This window comes from Carassius carassius, chromosome 35 (genome assembly GCF_963082965.1).
Source record: "Carassius carassius chromosome 35, fCarCar2.1, whole genome shotgun sequence".
NCBI classification, from domain to species: domain Eukaryota; kingdom Metazoa; phylum Chordata; class Actinopteri; order Cypriniformes; family Cyprinidae; genus Carassius; species Carassius carassius.
The window spans coordinates 28,600,939-28,620,611 of NC_081789.1; the positions used below are offsets into that span (position 1 = coordinate 28,600,939).

Below are 19,673 nucleotides of genomic sequence, written 5' to 3' on the forward strand. Positions count from 1 at the left end.
ACTGATTGTTAAAGATTTGCAAGCAAAATACAAGACTTCAGCTGTTCAGCAGTCTGTGATCATTGTTTTCATGACTGGACATACATGTTTACCTGAAGACAGATCTGGACTGAACTAGCGCATTCACTCTGTGTCTGTGAAACCACGCTGTTGGAGCACATGCTGACCGAGTCTTGATCTAATAACCCTGAACTTCCCATGAAAGACGTCATCTTGATAGCAGTATATGTAAGTACAGGTGAAAGTCTGATTGGTCTCTTTGGTCTTTGAGACTGAGAGCTCAGTGTCCAGTTTTCCCAGAAATCAGCTGAAATGTGGACTCATCTGAGCACAGCACACATTTCCACTGTGTTTCTGTCGATCTGAGATGAGCTCTGGCCAGAGAACCCTGCGGCATCGATGTGCAGACTTGATGTATATCTTTCTTCTTGAGTAACAAAGTTTCAGGTTGCATTTATTGATGCAGCAGCAGACTGTGTTAAATCGTTTCTGAAGTATTCCTGAGCCCAGACTGATACTTCTCTGGATTCCCTGAACCTTTTAACAATATAATGTATGATAGTTGGTGAAATACCAAAATTCTTTGAGATTTTGCATTGAGAAATGTGATTTTTGATTTGTTTGAAGCTTATCTCATGAAATTTAGTATATACAGGTGCTGGTCATATAATTAGAATATCATCAAAAAGTTGATTTATTTCACTAATTCCATTCAAAAAGTGAAACTTGTATATTATATTCATTCATTACACACCGATTGATATATTTCAAATGTTTATTTCTTTTAATTTTGATTAATATATCTGACAACTAAGGAAAATCCCAAATTCAGTATCTCAGAAAATGTGAATATTACTTAAGACCAATACAAAGAAAGGATTTTTTGAAATTTGGCCAACTGAAAAGTATGAGCATGTACAGCACTCAATACTTAGTAGGGGCTCCTTTTGCCTGAATTACTGCAGCAATGCGGCGTGGCATGGAGTCGATCAGTCTGTGGCACTGCTCAGGTGTTATGAGAGCCCAGGTTGCTCTGATAGTGGCCTTCAGCTCTTCTGCATTCTTGGGTCTGGCATATCGCATCTCCCTCTTCACAATACCCCATAGATTTGCTATGGGGTTAAGGTCAGGCGAGTTTGCTGGTCAATTAAGAGCAGGGATACCATGGTCCTTAAACCAGGTACTGGTAGCTTTGGCACTGTGTGCAGGTGCCAAGTCCTGTTGGAAAATTAAATCTGTATCTCCAGAAACTTGCTCAGCAGCAGGAAGCATGAAGTTCTCTAAAACTTCCTGGTATACAGCTGCGATGACATTGGACCTCAGAAAACACAGTGGACCAACACCAGCAGATGACATGGCACCCCAAACCATCACTGACTGTGGAACCTTTACACTGGACATCAAGCAACGTGGATTGTGTGCCTCTCCTCTCTTCCTCCAGACTCTGGGACCCTGATATCCAAAGGAAATGCAAAATTTAGAGAACATAACTTTGGACCACTCAGCAGCAGTCCAGTCCTTTTTGTCTGTTGTTCAAGAGTGGCTTGACACAAGGAATGCGACAGCTGAAAACCATGTCTTGCATACGTCTTTGTGTAGTGGTTCTTAAAGCACTGACTCCAGCTGCAGTCCACTCTTTGTGAATCTCCCCACATTTTTGAATGGGTTTTGTTTCACAATCCTCTCCAGGTTGTTTTGAGTTAATTAACTGATTAGAGTGTGGCACCAGGTGTCTTCAATATTGAACCTTTTCACAATATTCAAATTTTTTGAGATACTAAATTTGGGATTTTCCTTAGTTTTCAGTTATAATCATCAAAATTAAAAGAAATAAACATTTGAAATATATCAGTCGGTGTGTAATGAATGAATATAATATACAAGTTTCACTTTTTGAATGGAATTAGTAACTTTATGATAATATTCTAATCATATGACCAGCACCTGTAGTTTTTAGCCAGACACGATCCCGTCACCTATTCCAGTAATCACCTGCTTACTGTGAACTGTTTCAAAATAGATTTTGGATATTCAATAACCTTTTCACTTTTATTTTGCCTCTGTCCCAATTTTCTTGGAGTGTGTGGCAGCCGTCAACATCAAATTAATCAGTTCATATTTACAAAATACATTTAAGTTGGTCAGTGAAAATCTGTGAAATCTTTTGCAAATGAAATAAAAGTTAAAGAGGATTTACAAATCACAGATTCTGCATTTTATAAAATGTCCCAATTTCTCTGGAACTGGGGTTGAGGATTAGAGCACTGCTGTAAGGTTTAAATTTTACATTTTAAATATGGTAACCTGTAATCTGTAAACTAGTATATTTCCAAAGTATCCTTCCCAACACTGGACACCACATTACATATTGCAGCAAATAATTACTAATTCTTCCCCATTCTCACTCTGAGTACTCTTTTCTTAACAAGCAAACAATACAAAAACAAGTTTCTGAATAAATTTGTGCTTTATGTTACAGTAACTGGTCTGATCTATGTCTTCTTCAACGGCAGCTGGTTTATAAACAACATTTTGCTTGGAGTCTTTTTTTAACCTGGAGAGAAAAAGAGACAGAGAAACATGTTTAGTCTTTTGTACTGTGTGACTGCTTTCTAAAAAGCAGGGAGTATTAAAAGTTTGATTCAATCAAAGTGGTGATGAATCAAAGATGAATATGAACGTACTTTGACTGCTGTAGATATGTGTACATGGAAAAGAGCAGCAACGTGACAGCAAACAGAACCCCAAAGATAATCGCCAGAATGTGTCCTGTGGGAAAAAAAAAACTTTAAAACTCACATGAAGTGATTTTCATGTTAGTATGACAGACAGAGCTAAATGTAACAGGCTTAATGTAAGGATTATTCAAATGTCACATGCTAAATGTACAGATTTACTTTATCCAAAATGAATGCATTTATTAATGAATTTAATTCAGTAATATTATATTTGTTGTAACATTTACTTTTTCTCCCCATGGTAAATGATAAAATCAAACACTGGTAGTGTCATAAAATAGACAAAATCCTCTGATAAATACTGTGTTTCAAGTTATATCCTGCTGTAGATATACAGTACAGTAAAAAGATATTTACCACTAGACTCCATTATTTTGTAGTCTTGTGTTTCAGGTGTAGGAGCTTCTCTGGCTTCTGTAAAACACAACACAAAACATGCTTACACTAATATATGGATTGTACAGTACAGATTGAAATAAACAAAAAAGGTCGCTGTTGGATTAGATTTAATACTGTCACATGGAATTGATGTTGATGGTGTTGAAATTATGCAGCCAAGTGATGATATCTCAGATCATTATTTAGTTTTGTGCAATTTTCATATAGCTAAAACTTTCAATGCTATTTCTTGTTACAAGTATGGAAGAACCATCACTTCTACGACAAAAGACTGCTTTGTAAATAATCTTCCTGATGTATCTAAATTCCTTATATCCAAAACGTCAGAACAACTTGATGATGTAACAAAAACTATGGACTCTCTCTTTTCAAGCATTTTAAAAACAGTTGCTCCTTTACGCTTAAGAAAGGTCAAGGAAACCAGTATGACACCATGGTATAATAAGCATACTCGCACCCTAAAGAGAGCAGCCCGGAAAATTGAGCGCAGCTGGAGGAAAACACAACTAGAGGTATTTCGTATTGCTTGGCGGGAAAGTAACTTATCCTACAGAAAAGTAAAAATAAAACTGCTAGATCTGATTACTTTTGTCTCTTTTAGAGGAAAACAAACATCACCACAGGTTTTTATTCAATACAGTGGCTAAATTAACGAAAAATAAAGCATCAACAAGTGTTGACATTTCCCAACACCACAGCAGTAATGACTTTATGAACTACTTTACTTCTAAAATCGATACTATTAGAGATAAAATTGTAACCATTCAGCCGTCAGCTACAGTATCACATCAGACAGTGCACTATAGACCCCCTGAGGAACAGTTCCACTCATTCTCTACCATAGGAGAGGAAGAATTGTATAAACTTGTTAAATCATCTAAACCAACAACATGTATGTTAGACCCTATACCATCTAAGCTCCTAAAAGAGGTGCTTCCAGAAGTCATAGATCCTCTTCTGACTATTATTAATTCCTCATTGTCATTAGGATATGTCCCCAAAACCTTCAAACTGGCTGTTATTAAGCCTCTTATCAAAAAACCACAACTTGACCCCAAAGAACTAGTTAATTATAGACCAAACTCGACTCTCCCTTTTCTGTCCAAGATACTAGAAAAGGTGGTATCCACACAATTATATTCCTTCTTAGAGAAAAATTGTATATGTGAGGATTTCCAGTCTGGATTTAGACCGTATCATAGTACTGAGACTGCTCTCCTTAGAGTTACAAATGATCAGCTCTTATCATCTGATCGTTGTTGTATCTCTCTATTAGTTTTATTGGATCTTAGTGCTACGTTTGACACAATTGACCACAACATTCTTTGGCATAGACTTGAATACTTTGTTGGCATCAGTGGAAGTACATTAGCATGGTTTAAATCGTACTTATATGACTGCTATCAATTCGTATCAGTGAATGAAGAGTTATCATATCATACCTCAAGGCTCAGTACTAGGGCCGTTATTCTTCACTCTTTACATGTTACCTTTGGGAGATATCATCAGGAAACATGGTGTTAGCTTTCACTGTTATGCTGATGATACTCCGCTCTATATTTACTTTGCGGCCCGATCAAACATACCAATTTGAAAAACGGAATGCTTAGTCGATATAAGAAACTGGATGACGAGTAATTTCTTACTGCATAATTTGGAAAAAAAACAGATCCAGTCTGTATCCAGATCAGGGGGTCACTGCAATCACCCGGATCCAGTACGTATCCAGACCAGATGGTGGATCCGCACCTAGAGAGGACCTCTACATCCCTGAAAGACAGCGGAGACCAGGACAACTAGAGCCCCAGATACAGATCCCCTGTAAAGACCTTGTCTCAGAGGAGCACCAGGACAAGACCACAGGAAACAGATGATTCTTCTGCACAATCTGACTTTGCTGCAGCCTGGAATTGAACTACTGGTTTTGTCTGGTCAGAGGAGAACTGGCCCCCCAACTGAGCCTGGTTTCTCCCAAGGTTTTTCTCCATTATATCACCGATGGAGTTTCGGTTCCTTGCCACTGTCACCTCTGGCTTGCTTAGTTGGGGACACTTCATCTACAGCGATATCATTTGCTTGATTGCAAATGATTGCACAGATACTATTTAAACTGAACAGAGATGACATCACTGAACTCAGTGCCTTTAACTGTCATTTTGCATTATTGACACACTGTTTTCCTAATTCATGTTGTTCAGTTGCTTTGACAATCTTTTTTGTTTAAAGTGCTATATAAATAAAGATGACTTGACAAAAATTGAAACAAATTATATGTCTGTATAAGACAGCTCTGCAAAACTAAATGGTGCTATTATTCACCTCAAGCATTGATTTAATTCAATTCAGTGTTGTTTGTGTCTTTATCAGCCTCTATTCAGTTAATAGTTTGCTAAATCAGTTACAATTATATCTGAATATTAACTTAAATTAATTAATTTCTATTGTTTTAAATACAAAATATTAAACCAACTCTACCCTACCCTTCCCTACACCTCAAAAACCCAATCCACCAATCCAGTGCATCATATGCTCAATTTGATAATGTAACTTTTAAGGTTTGTAAGGTTTCTAGTAAAATGATGATATGCAGACATTTTTATAAATACGATTCCAAACGCTGGGGGCCACTGTAGATTGCAACAAATTCTATAAAAGAGCTAAAAGGCCTAATATAGATTGTACATACTTCCTGTAGTGGATTCTGTTTGGAAAGATGCCAACACTTTTCTTCCATGCAGAAGCTGTGGCGCTCTGAAATTTTTGGACAAAAGCTTGTTGTGTTCAGTTTTCAATGTATCCTCCAAGGCGGTGAGCTAATAAAAGACAAACAAGACTGATTAGGGAGGGCTGTAAATGACATGATGCTCTCTTGTGAGAATAGTCTGACCTGTCTTCTTGAGACTCTGATTGAATCGTTGAACACAGTCCAGCTGACCGTCTGGAAACACGGTGGGGTCGTCAGGGACCCGTTGTACCTATAAAACCTGTCCAAGCAGTCCGGCAGCAGATGGCGCACATTAAAACCAGGAATCTCAGTGTCTGACTCTGAAAACAAGACAGTTAAATCATGTTGGATGAAAATCATCAATGCTTTATGCTTTGTTTTCTTCGTTGGCGGTTATTAGTTTCTTACCCTCTATGCTGATGTCTGTTAACGCAGACAGGATCTTCTCATAGTTGTCATTGTCATGGAGGCCGATCTGTTCCAATGTATGGCAAAGACTATATTAGGACTGATCAAACTGCATTCTTTACTGCAGCCAGAAGGTTTTAGTTAAACTACTTACACCTATGAATCCTCCTAACACTGCCAATCCATCAGCTTTACTAGCAGCCTCAATGATATCTACATATTTGGAGTTATAATGAACCACATGGATCTGAGGAATGAGGAAATTGTTGTAGCTTTTGATTATGCAATATGTCACGCGTTATGCAATTCACTTATGTCCCAGAAAGACTGGGCTAATAACATGATCTCTAAATGGTAAAACGTAATCGTATGTTTTCATTAAAGACCAAAAACCGTGTCATTCTTCATCTCAGCTCACCTCAGCAGGGAAATGAACATGATCTATGGTGTGCTCTGAGCCAGGGACCTCTTTAGTTCCCCAGTGGAAGTGAAGCTGGGCTGCGACGTAAACGTGATCGAATCCCTTCATGATGCGCACGCTGCTCGGCAGACTCAGCTGCACTGATGGAAGAACGGACACAACATGCATTTCAGACAGCTTTTCATTTCTGAATGACCTATTCCTTAAATTAAAGTAAGGTAAGTGATGTGATTTAAGTCAGCCACAAAAACAATCGGTAAATAACTTTTTTTTTTACTTAATTTTTGGTCCTTTTACCAGTCAACATATAAAACTGGATTTCTGTATGCATGAATTTGTCCTTGTTTTTTATTTCACAAATAATAACATTGGACATACTGACAGTCGAGCTAAAAATGTCCCCGTTTTTTCATTTCAGAAATGTGATGCTCTGTAGTGGATAGTTTCACATGAGGCATGTGATTCTGTGTAACATCTACTGTTTGGTGTGAGAGAGCTTGACTTACACGTGTGTCCATTGTTGATGAGGGTAAGAGCGGGAGAGCCGGTGAGATCATAACCCTCCAGTTTAATGGGAGGGAGTTTGGGCTCATAGAAAACCTTATAAGTGTCTATGTTGATTGGAGACTGAGCTTTTCCACTACAGTGTTCAAACACAGATAACCATGCGTCCTGATCTGAACGAGACAAAGAAAAATCATTAACATGACATTTTTACGTAACGTTTTATTTGTATAGTGCTTTTCTAAAATCCAGGGCCATTTTACAGAGCCTGATAACAAACAACAATACTATTAAATTGCATTAAACTAAACAAAAAAAAACACTAGTTATGGATAAAGAAACACTTTACAATAACAGTACAGGAATAATCATGTAAAAACTACCCCAAATTGTTCATTTTAAAACATTAACTAAATATGTAGTCAAAGTGGTTTTTATTCGCACATGAATTTATATGACTTGCCGCTGTTAAGTTTAGTTCTTAATTAACACCTGCCTTAATTCATCATTACTTTATATTAAACTAATATCAATTTAGGTATTAGTGCATGATTATTTATGTTATAAAGTATTACTGATAAAGCTTCAGGACAATGTTGCATTGCATGAATTGCTAAGAATATTTTTTACTTTTTTACTTTTGAATGGTCATCTAGTCTCTTGTGTCATTGAGCAAATGAGCACCTGTAATGTTTATGAGCAGTAAGTTCCACAACCTTAAATGCTCACATAAGTAATTGAAAGTCTTTGAGACTTTGAGACTTTCATGATGGAAACACAGATTGTCAAAGGACACAAGGCTTATACAGTGTTTCACAAGAACTGATACTGACATCATAAAGATGCAATAAAGAGTAAAAAAAAAAGTTTATGTATATTGTTTTCTCTTGTATTTGTTAATTTTTAAGATATTTTTAGGTGGTGTGCATCTCAACTGAATCTTTCAAAAACAGATTTTACAGTTTTGCATTGTTGTGTTGTACCTTGTTTCTCTCCTTCTGGGATCGGTATGTAATAAAACTCTTTCATTATTCAGTTCTACAGTTTAATTATTTTAGGAAGTGCATGTAAATGTCACTTACTGCTAGCATGATTCTGTTTAGAACTGATTTGATATTAAATTGGACTGTAATTTGTGAGTCTGATTACATTGTTATAATTATTATAAAATATACAAAAAAATTTTACTCTAATCTACTTTCTTATCTAATGAAATACAGTACATTCCACAAACATGAATAAGCAAGGTTAATAAACAAACTCTAGTTGATCCAAAATGCAGCAGCTTGAGTTCTTAGAACCAGGAAGTATGAGCCCAGTTCTGTCAACTCTGCACTGGCTCCCTATGACGAATAATTGTTAGGCTCTTGTGGGAAATATGCATACGGAGATGGAGATGATTCAAGTAGCATTTCATATTAATCCAGGAAGAAGGGTGAGATCCAAAAACACACAGCGAAACACAACCAGCATACATAACATTAACCGGCAACTGAAGGAACAGAATGGAGAAACTTTATACAAACGCAAATGAGGGACTAAGTAAAATACAGGTGAACTGACTAATCAAAAGGAGAAAGAAACTAGCTCAAATTACTAAAACTAGGCAGGAGAAAACAGACAACATAGAAAACAAGGTTCAAGCTGTGACAAACTGTCAGTTTAAAGCTGCAGTGCCTAACATTTTTTGGTTAAGGAGCAGGTCATATGGGTTTTTGAAAAATATATTTTTTGCAGTTTATAGCGTAGCTATCCTTAAATGAAAACAATCTGCAAAGTTATTAATCAAAAAAGTGAATGATAAATAAAGATATTGTCTCTCAAAAGAGAGAGTCGACTCAGAGTCACTTTAACAAGTTGTCATATTTTTGAATCTTTTGCCTGTTAACGGTATATTTCACTGACACATTTGCATAATCCCCACCTGCCCACGAAATACGAACAGAGTCTGATCTGCCCACAAACACTTCTGCTATTAGTGTGTTTACATCATGCTGAGATAACGCTGTGTTCAAGGATACCACAGAAATACAATTCAAACCTTTTGTTTTGTGCATGTCATTTTATCAATGACTGCTTCTCTAATCTTGCCTTATCTTCGCTGGCTTCTAATCTTCTTAATTTGGACTAACAAGCTCTCCGAACCACAACCTGTAAGTAGCACGATTGATAAGTTATGTGTATATTTTCAATTGAGTGCTCAAAATATCAAGTTTTTGTGCTAATATTTGATGTACAGGTGCATCTCAATAAATTAGAATGTCATTGAAAAGTTCATTTATCTTAGTAATTCAACTCAAATTGTGAAACTCAAATTGTGAAACTGAAGCCTTCAGCTCATCTGCATTTTTTGGTCTCTTGTTTCTCATTTTCCTCTTGACAATACCCCATAGATTCTCTATGGGTGTTCAGGTCTGGTGAGTTTGCTGGCCAGTCAAGCACACAAACACCATGGTCATTTAACCAACTTTTGGTGCTTTTGGCAGTGTGGGCAGGTGCCAAATCCTGCTGGAAAATGAAATCATCATCTTCATAAAGCTGGTCAGCAGAAGGAAACGTGAAGTGCTCCAATATTTCTTGGTAAACAGGTGCAGTGACTTTGGTTTTCAAAAAAAACAATGGACCGACACCAGCAGATGACATTGCACCCCAAATCATCAACCTCCAGACTCTAGGACCTTGGTTTCCAAATGAAATACAAAACTTGCTCTCATCTGAAAAGAGGACTTTGGACCACTGGGCAACAGTCCAGTTCTTCTTCTCTGTAGCCCAGTTAAGATGCCTCTGAAGTTGTCTGTGGTTCAGCAAATTCCTTGACACGTCTCTGTGTGGTGGCTCTTGATGCGTTGACCCCAGCCTCAGTCCATTCCTTGTGAAGTTCACTCAAATTCTGTAATTGATTTTGCTTGACAATCCTCATAAGGCTGTGGTTCTCTCGGTTGGTTGTGCATCTTTTTCTTCCACACTTTTTAGCACTTGGCTATCATACCATATCATACCATATATTTTTTTAAGTGTTCACAGTGTAGCAGCTAAACTTTAGCTGTGTGCAAGATTCGCTTCCATAAGTGTGTGGCGAGTGGGGCGGGGCCGAGGGACGTGGGAACAAGGAGGGAGGCCGGCAATGATTGGGAAATCAGTGACACCTGCGACCCACTGCCGGTCTCGAGTCCCACGTAGGAGATGGAAGGATATAAAACTGGAGCGACGACAGTGAAGGACGAGAGAGGACCAGGCCTGGGCTTTTAGGTGTGTTTTGATTTTTATTTGAGCGCACCAGTCGTCCGTGAGGGGCTGGTGCTGTTTTGTGTTTATTTTGAATTATTAAAATGTCCTTTGATTGTCCGATGGTTCCCGCCTCCTTCTTCCGGATGAATACGAAGTTTTAATTCATTACAGTGGTGCCGAAGCCCGGGAGAAGGAGGGACGCACTGCTGAAGATCCCTCGCCGCTGTGGTGAATCCGCGGTACCATCGAGCAGGCGAGGAGGATGCCGCCATGGACGCTCGAGGCGGTGGACTGGAGTGAGTTGCCGGGGACGGGCGAGCTCGCTTCCGGCCGCCCACGATATGGAGGGGCGGCTGCCGTCCGTGAGGGAGCGGAGGAGTCGGCGCCGTCCGCCAGGAGGCCGGAGCCTGCTGCCATCCGCCGGAACGGGGAGGAGCAGGGAACGGGGGACTCCTGCCGGCTGCCCGAAATCGGAGGAGCCGTCGCCTTCCACCGGGCGGCGGAGGAGTGTCGTGCCGTCCGCCGAGGGCCGTCCAGTGCCACTGCCAGGCACTGCGGAGGAGATCACCCAGCTGGTGGAGGGCCGAGCAGCAGTGCGTCTGGGAACCGGAATTTTTTTTTTTCTCTCTCCCCTCTCTCGTCTCTGTCGCTCCTCCTTCCATCTCCTTTTCTCTTGCCTCGTCTGTCCTACCCCCGGGTTCCCGTGAGCGGGGGGGGGGGGGGGGAGTAGAGCGCAGTCTCGTGGGTACCCCCCGGCCTGCAAGGGGCGATGGGGGTATGTGGCGAGTAGGGCGGGGTCGTGGGAACAAGGAGGAAGGCCGGCAATGATTGGGCAAATCAGTGGCACCTGCGACCCACCGCCGGTCTCGAGTCCCACGTAGGAGATGGAAGGATATAAAACTGGAGCGACGACAGTGAAGGACGAGAGAGTACCAGGCCTGGACTTTTAGTTGTGTTTTGGTTTTTATTGGAGCGCACCAGTCGTCCGTGAGGGGCTGGTGCTGTTTTGTGTATATTTTGAATTATTAAAATGTTTTTTGATTGTCCGCTGGTTCCCGCCTCCTTCCGGATGAATACGAAGTTTATATCATTACAAAGTGTTTATATTATGTCATTATTATAAGAATGGATTGGCACACTATTTTCTGTCCAAGATACTAGAAAAGGTAGTATCCTCACAATTATATTCCTTCTTAGAGAAAAATGGTATCTGTGAGGATTTCCAGTCAGGATTTAGACCATATCATATCACACACTCTTGCAGTTTAAATCTAGATTAAAGACCCATCTCTTTAACCTGGTTTACACATAACACACTAATGTGCTTCTAATATCCAAATCCGTTAGGGATTTTTAGGCTGCACTGATTAGGTAAACCGGAACCGGATACACTTCCCATAACACCCGATGTACTTGCTACATCATTAGAAGAATGGCATCTAAGCTAATATTAGTCTGTTTCTCTCTTATTCTGAGGTCACCGTAGCCACCAGATCCAGTCTGTATCCAGATCAGAGGGTCACTGCAGTCACCCGGATCCAGTACGTATCCAGATCAGATGGTGGATCAGCACCTAGAGAGGACCTCTACATCCCTGAAAGACAGCGGAGACCAGGACAACTAGAGCCCCAGATACAGATCCCCTGTAAAGACCTTGTCTCAGACGACCACCAGGACAAGACCACAGGAAACAGATGATTCTTCTGCACAATCTGACTTTGCTGCAGCCTGGAATTGAACTGTTGGTTTTGTCTGGTCAGAGGAGAACTGGCCCCCCCAACTGAGCCTGGTTTCTCCCAAGGTTTTTGTCTCCAATCTGTCACCAATGGAGTTTTGATTCCTTGCCACTGTCGCCTCTGGCTTGCTTAGTTGGGGTCACTTCATCTACAGCGATATCGTTGACTTGATTGCAAATAAATGCACAGACACTATTAACTGAACAGAGATGACATCACTGAATTCAGTGATGAACTGCCTTTAACTATCATTTTGCATTATTGACACACTGTTTTCCTAATGAATGTTGTTCAGTTGCTTTGACGCAATGTATTTTGTTTAAAGCTCTATATAAATAAAGGTGACTTGACTTGATTTATAGTATATGTATATATTTACCATGGTAATCCCAGTGGTGCTGATGAGAAGAACCTGTAAGGAATGGAAAGAGACTGTGTCAGGGAAGACATGAATCAAAACTTGGCTCATAAAAATTAGGCTTTGGTTTATATAGAGATATCTGTCATTTGGGTAATAGTCTTCTTTTGTGCGAATTGCTAATATGACAAAAAGATTTTTCTTGAAAATAGTTGATGGTAGCAATGTGGTGTTAGGTACATATATTTATTCATTAAGCAGATGTTTATATCCAATGTGGCTTTCAAATGTCAATAATAAAAGCAAAAGCAATTAATCTGAGGGATAAAACAGTACAGGTAGCTCAGCTACACCACAAACAAGTACAACAGCCTTATATCTATACTACAATAGTGTATGACAAAACATCTACGTAATTTTCTTCATTATACTGCTACCTTGTAAAAACTGGATAGTTAGGAACCTAGGTGTGCTATTTGATAGCAATCTTTCCTGAGAAAGCCACATTTCTAGCATTTGTAAAACTGCATTTTTCCATCTCAAAAATATATATAATTACGGCCTATGCTCTCAGTGTCAAATGTAGAAATGCTAATCTATGCATTTATGACCTCAAGGTTAGATTATTGTAATGCTTTATTGGGTCAATGTCAATGTCAATGTCACCTTTATTTATATAGCGCTTTAAACAAAATACATTGCGTCAAAGCAACTGAACAACATTCATTAGGAAAACAGTGTCAATAATGCAAAAATGTGGGTGGTTGTTCTGCACGCTTAGTAAACAAACTACAGCTAGTCCTAAATACAGCAGCAACAGTTCTTACTTACCTGTCAACACTGCACTGGCTCCCTATTAAACATTGTATAGATTTTAAAATATTGCTTATTACTTTGATAATTTGATAATACCTAGAATATCAGAATCAACTGTGGGCAGCAGATCCTTTTCCTATTTGGCGCCTAAACTCTGGAATAACCTACCTAACATTGTTCAGGAGACAGTTTATATCCAATATATCCAATTTGTATGTTCGTTTATGTTTATTTATTTGTGCTATTTACACAATGTTTCAGTTTTTTTTTTTCAAGTTTGTAGGTGTCCAGGTACAGAAACTGAATAATTAAATGTAAAATAGCACTGGATAGTCTTCAATGTAAAAATGAAATATACAATCAAACCAAAATTTATTCAGACACCTTCAACATTTCTCATATTATTACAGTTTTTTTGCTATCGCTTCTAAAATGGTTATAAAATATGACAAGAACTTATAGTTAAACTGTGTCAGAACAAATTCCTCTTGATAATGTCAAAACTTTGATAGAAATGTATTTAATGGATTACAATCAACCAAAACTACAGACAACTGTTATTATGACAATATTTATACAACTATCAATACTTTGTTGACCAATTACCAAGCAATGCTTCATTTTGTTCAGACTGTGGTGTGAAAAGGTTGCATTAGCAATTCAGAAAAAAAACACACATAAACAATGCATGGTGCTTTATAAGTTGCTGAATAATTTTTGGTCCCAATTTTATATAGAGAGATAAAAAAATGCATATCTATCTATTTCACTAGTAGTTCACTGTATAAAGATTCTTTGGGTATAATATGTCACAGTTCGCTTAAATTTGCTATACTCACTTACATAAAGGTGTTAGTGTCATGTACCTACTAGTACAGGACACTAATATCAAAAATTATATCTGGAGTCTGAATAATTTATATTATATATTTATAATTTTAATAATTTTTGGTTTTACTGTGCATAAATTCTTGTTAAAACTACAAAGTAATTCAGTCAAGAGCAGTGAGTGATTTTTCTTTCATTTTCTTGGATTAATATTACTGCAGCCAGTAGCTAAATTAGGCGCAGTCACTTTAAGAGATGATGGCCGCATCCAATATATTTTTTTCCTCAACTGTTTACTTTCACTTAAGAAATAACTGACAAATAACTGAAAAAAAAATTTTTTCGAGCATAATTTCCAAGGTGGATATTTTCACATATTTTGTATGTATTTTTCGGCACAAGAGCAAAAAGAAGCAAACTCTGTGTTCAAGCGTTTTGAGACGCCTTTCTCTGCGTGAGCCCTGAACACCAGAACACCGCGGTTAGGGCTGGGCAATTTTATCGACTCTGCGATATAAATCGATATTTTTTTTTCCAAAGAAAGTATCTTCCTTTTAGCCGCGAGTATCGATACATACGTCCCCATTATAAATCCCCCATGTTTACCCCCGTTCGCGTTGCAGGAAGAGCGATTTGGTCAGCCAACCGCTGGTGTTGCTGTAGAGCAAGTTCCCCGTACTAACTTTACACAGACGCAGACGTCTACCTCTTCCTGTTTACCAAGTCAGAGCGAGGATATTCAGAGAATGGCGGCGAATATAAATCCGGCACCCGCCTGCTTAAAAGTAGATGTGTGGGGGCAATTTGGTTTAAAAAAAAAAAGAAAGGAAAGCAACGACTTGGATAAAAGCGTCATAGTTTGTAAGCTATGTGGCACTAACGTTAAATATTCCGGCAACACCACCTGGACAAGTTTATGCTTACGGAGGACCCAAAGCAGCAGTGGCCGTGTGACCCAAAACAAACTACGCTGGACATCGATGGCGGTTTTTCCCACAAGTTTCCATCTGCTTCACCAAGGTCGCAGAAAATTACAGAGTCCATTGCCTACTTTATTTGTCAGGATTTGAGCACGTATTCAGTGGAAAACCCCGGCTTTAGGCGCATGGTGAACGCGATGGAGCCCCGCTATCCTATTACAACCCGAAAACACCAAGGTTTGCATTCCCGGAGAAGCCATGGTACCAGTGTTGCCAGATCTCGCGAGACAAATAAGCAACCAGGCCTGTGAAAACAAGCCCAAAACAAGCGACTTTTTCTACGGACCCCCCCCCCCCCCCCCCCTCTAGGTTCTGGGAAGAGAAAAATAAATAAACTGTGTGCATGGTTTTACAATTCGTGGGGACGGATTTTAAACTGTGGGTACAGACTGTCAATTTACATCCATGTGGACAGATTGGTAAACTGTGCGCAGTCTTACAAAACTGCACACAAGGTACAGTTTATTTATTTTTCTCCCCCCTGAGCTTCAGGACAATGACCACAAGAGGGAGTTAAACCACCTTTTAACAATATTTAACATTAGAAAACTGATGGGATATCAAATATAGACTGATGTACCGAGTACATTATATACACAGTAAACATCTGATAATTAAAAAGTCGTCAGTCACCATCAGTCGCAACTCGAGCGCATTTATTTAAAGTTTACGTCACTCAATGACGACGTTTTCCTAACCAGAAAAAAAAACAGATTGCCCTGCCTCTGATTGGCTAGGTCTCGTTGCCCTCTCGGTCAGAGCCAATTAGAAGCAGGATGTGGGTGGGAAAAAACTGTCTGTCTCCTGTGTGTATGGGGGAAAGGGAGGGACAGAGAGAACAGGCTAGAACTACGCTTAAATAACATATAGAAAATATCTGCTTGATAACTTATTATGGAGCTGGGAACAAGCCCAAATAAGCAACTACACTTTAGAAACAAGCCCAAAAAAACGCGACCCGCGACTACCAATATTTGTAAGCGACTTTACAGAAAAACAAGCCCAAAGTCGCTTATAATAACCGCTTATTTGGCAACACTGCATGGTACTACTATGTTTACTTACCTGGCGGCTAGACTGGCTATCTCATGTTCAGTGTCAAGCTAAAAAGCTTTCAGAGAAACTGTTCAGAACAGGCCACTTGCACTTTAACTCTCCATTGTTAATAGCAAATTGAAATGTTGCACTTTATTTACTTTTCAAAGGCTTGTAAGCTACAGTTTACAGTTTCAATAAATGGAACTAATTTTCTCAACACATCTTTGATTAATTTTGTCCAGCATTTATTTTGCAAGCTGTCTGATGTTTTTTGAGTTTTCATTTAAATAAATTCAATCCAAGTAAATGAAAGTCACCAGATGTTACCAAAATCTCTGTCCCCTTTAAATCTATCAGAAAATGATGCAAGCGTATCAAATTATATAGAATCGTATTGAATTATATCAGATCATATCGTTGGCTGAATATCGTGACATATATCATATCGTGAGCTGAATATCGTGTATCGTATCGTGAGATTAGTGTATCACTACAGCCCTAACCGTGGTGCTGATGGGCTCTTTCACATCTTTTTGTATGTTCAAACTGTGATTTGTATTTGTTCGTTCAGGTGCAGGAGGGACTTCGAGGAGAACTTCGCAGAAGAGAGCTCGGTTCAGTGTCACTATCCGTGATACACGGCTCTCGATCTCTCTCGTACGCACCGAGCACAAGCGCGCCAGTAACCAGCTACTCTGTTAAGCTTTTCCTTGTCTTGTGTTTGGATGCTTTAATGTTTAAATCGACAAGTGGTAATTTAAAAACACATGAAAATGATAAGCTTTCATGACGACACGCAGCAGTGGCCCGTCAACTTTCCTGACCGCAGTAAAGATGGTTTGCGGTTCGATATTCAGATTTAATTTGGCTATAAATACACAGTGCGCTGTCATAGACATGCAAATAATACTGAATATCATTCTCCATGATTTGTGAATTCTGGTGAGGCTGTCATTTGGGCCGAAATCAGTTTTATTTTTTTTTTCCAACTCTTAATTTTATAATGCCTATAGCTCCGAAAGTTGGACACTTAGAGGAGTGAAACTGGTGTCATCTTCACCAGCTTGATCTGTCAATTTTTTCACAGCAAAGCTCTTTGTCCGTAAACCCCTTGGTAAGTACGCCAGTGTAAGGAATGTGAAAGAAAGGCGTTCTTAACATCTATTACCAATAAACACGCAGACTGCTGGAATAAAAGAACATTGTTTTAGATTGAGCTCGATTTGTGAAAACTTTCACAATAGCATTTTATCGCGTGGCAGTGTTTCTCTTTGCTCTGCCCCCTGTTTTTTTTGTCTAATATTGTCATATGGTTGCTGTTCCAATGAATAACGGTTTCCAATTTATAGGTAAATGAACTTACACATATATTTAATATATATATATATACGTGTACACTTTGTTTGATAATAAGGTTTTGGTTGTTGTGCCTTTGCTTGAGTAGCCTACTTGGCTTCAATATTCTGATTTGGCAAAGTTTCTCAGTTTAGCTTTCGTCAGTTTACCTTTTCTTGATCCCTTAACTATTCTGATCTAAAAAAAATTTATCAGTTGACCATCCCCTGATTAATTTACATAACTATTTTGATTCGTAAAAAACATTAACAGTGTGGCTATGGTCAGATAACGATTTCCCTGAGTCAGTAACATCACTATTCTGATCTGTGAAAACTTTCACAGTTGAGTTTTGGTCAGCTGACCCTTCCCTGTGTCACTTACATCACTTTTCGGATCTGTGAAAACTTTCACAGTTCAGTACGGGTCAGCTGACCCATCCCAGGGTCACTAACATCACTTTTCTGATCTGTGAAAACTTTCACAGTTCAGTACGGGTCAGCTGACCCATCCCAGGGTCACTTACATCACTTTTCGGATCTGTGAAAACTTTCACAGTTCAGTACGGGTCAGCTGACCCTTCCCTGGGTCACTAACATCACTTTTCGGATCTGTGAAAACTTTCACAGTTCAGTACGGGTCAGCTGACCCATCCCAGGGTCACTTACATCACTTTTCGGATCTGTGAAAACTTTCACAGTTCAGTACGGGTCAGCTGACCCATCCCAGGGTCACTTACATCACTTTTCGGATCTGTGAAAACTTTCACAGTTCAGTACGGGTCAGCTGACCCATCCCAGGGTCACTTACATCACTTTTCTGATCTGTGAAAACTTTCACAGTTGAGTTTTGGTCAGCTGACCCTTCCCTGTGTCACTTACATCACTTTTCTGATCTGTGAAAACTTTCACAGTTGAGTTTTGGTCAGCTGACCCATCCCAGGGTCACTTACATCACTTTTCTGATCTGTGAAAACTTTCACAGTTGAGTTTTGGTCAGGCGACCCTTCCCTGGGTCACTTACATTGCTATTCTGATCTGTGAAAATGTTCACAGTTAAGTATGTGTCAAGTGAGGTGCTAATATCCTGTTATGGGGGTGTTTCTCGGGACTGGAGCACTTGTCAGGAAGGAAGCGAAATGGATGGGAAAAAATACTGTCAAATTCTTGAGGAAAATCTACTGTCTTCTGCCAGAATGTTGTCTACGGGAAGAAGGTTTACCTTCTAACATGACAATGATACAAACTCACAGCAAAACTGATCACAAAGTGCTTTGAGAACTGAAATCCCATGGTCACCATGAAATTTAACTGAACTCGAGCAATTCTGCAAAGAAGAGTGGACAAATATTAAAGTAAATATAATTAAAGAGAGGAAAAAAATACCCAACAGGAGGATCCTTTTTCCAACTGTGTGATTGTTTTTTTCTGAATGTTGGTTTTATATCTTACACTTAGATGTTATAAGTTGCAGTGAATAAAAATAACAAAAACTGTCCATCTTCATTTCAGGCTGCATAGCAAAAAAAATGTGAATGTATTAAAGGGAGTGATTATTTTCGATACCCACTGTACATACATACATACATAAAAAAGGATTTTGAAGAAAGAAGAAATATAAAATGTAGTTAAGGAAATAAAAGAATATTAAATAAGCAAAAATAATAAAGATATAGGGACTGATTTAGAAACTACATTTTTGTAGATACATTGCAGGATAAAATAGAAATAATCAAGTAAAGAAAAACGGAATAAGAATATATAAAAATAACAACAGAATTTAAATAAACGACAGTATATGCATAGACTTGTATACAGATGTTTTTAAAAAATTATTATACGTATCATTATAAAGATATTGTAAGAATCATGAAATTAAATTATAATTGTTTGTATTATACAAGCTGAAAATTAATACAGGTGCTTCTCAATAAATTAAAATGTCGAGGAAAAGTTATTTTTTTTCAGTAATTTAACTCAAATTGTGAAACTCGTGTATTAAATAAATTCAATGCACACAGACTGAAGTAGTTTATGTCTTTGGTTCTCTTAATTGTTATGATTTTGGCTCACATTTAACAAAAACCCACCAATTAGAATACTTCATAAAAAAAATAAAAAGATTAAAATAACAAAGATTTAGTGAATTGTTGGCCTTCT

The 19,673-nt window shown here is 38.6% G+C and overlaps 1 protein-coding gene across 1 annotated transcript; it reads right to left on the reverse strand.

Moving 5' to 3' along the window:
* Nucleotides 1–2,421: 2,421 nt before the first annotated feature.
* LOC132115841 (carbonic anhydrase 14-like) lies at nt 2,422–13,508 on the reverse strand. The gene is made up of 11 exons (XM_059524216.1): nt 13,502–13,508; nt 12,539–12,571; nt 7,198–7,368; nt 6,689–6,831; nt 6,425–6,517; nt 6,271–6,337; nt 6,025–6,182; nt 5,824–5,950; nt 3,096–3,152; nt 2,685–2,769; nt 2,422–2,554 (listed from the first exon to the last, which is right to left on the reverse strand). Exons 1-11 carry the CDS (start codon nt 13,506–13,508, stop codon nt 2,422–2,424), a joined length of 1,074 nt encoding a protein of 357 aa, XP_059380199.1.
* Nucleotides 13,509–19,673: the final 6,165 nt, after the last annotated feature.

Coding starts and splice junctions, on each gene's coding strand:
- LOC132115841 (XM_059524216.1), bottom strand. Junction 6,832..7,197: donor CATCAACAATGGACACACGT/GTAAGTCAAGCT, acceptor TTCTTCCATCAG/TGCAGCTGAGTCTGCCGAGC. Junction 6,338..6,424: donor TGTTAGGAGGATTCATAGGT/GTAAGTAGTTTA, acceptor ACATTGGAACAG/ATCGGCCTCCATGACAATGA.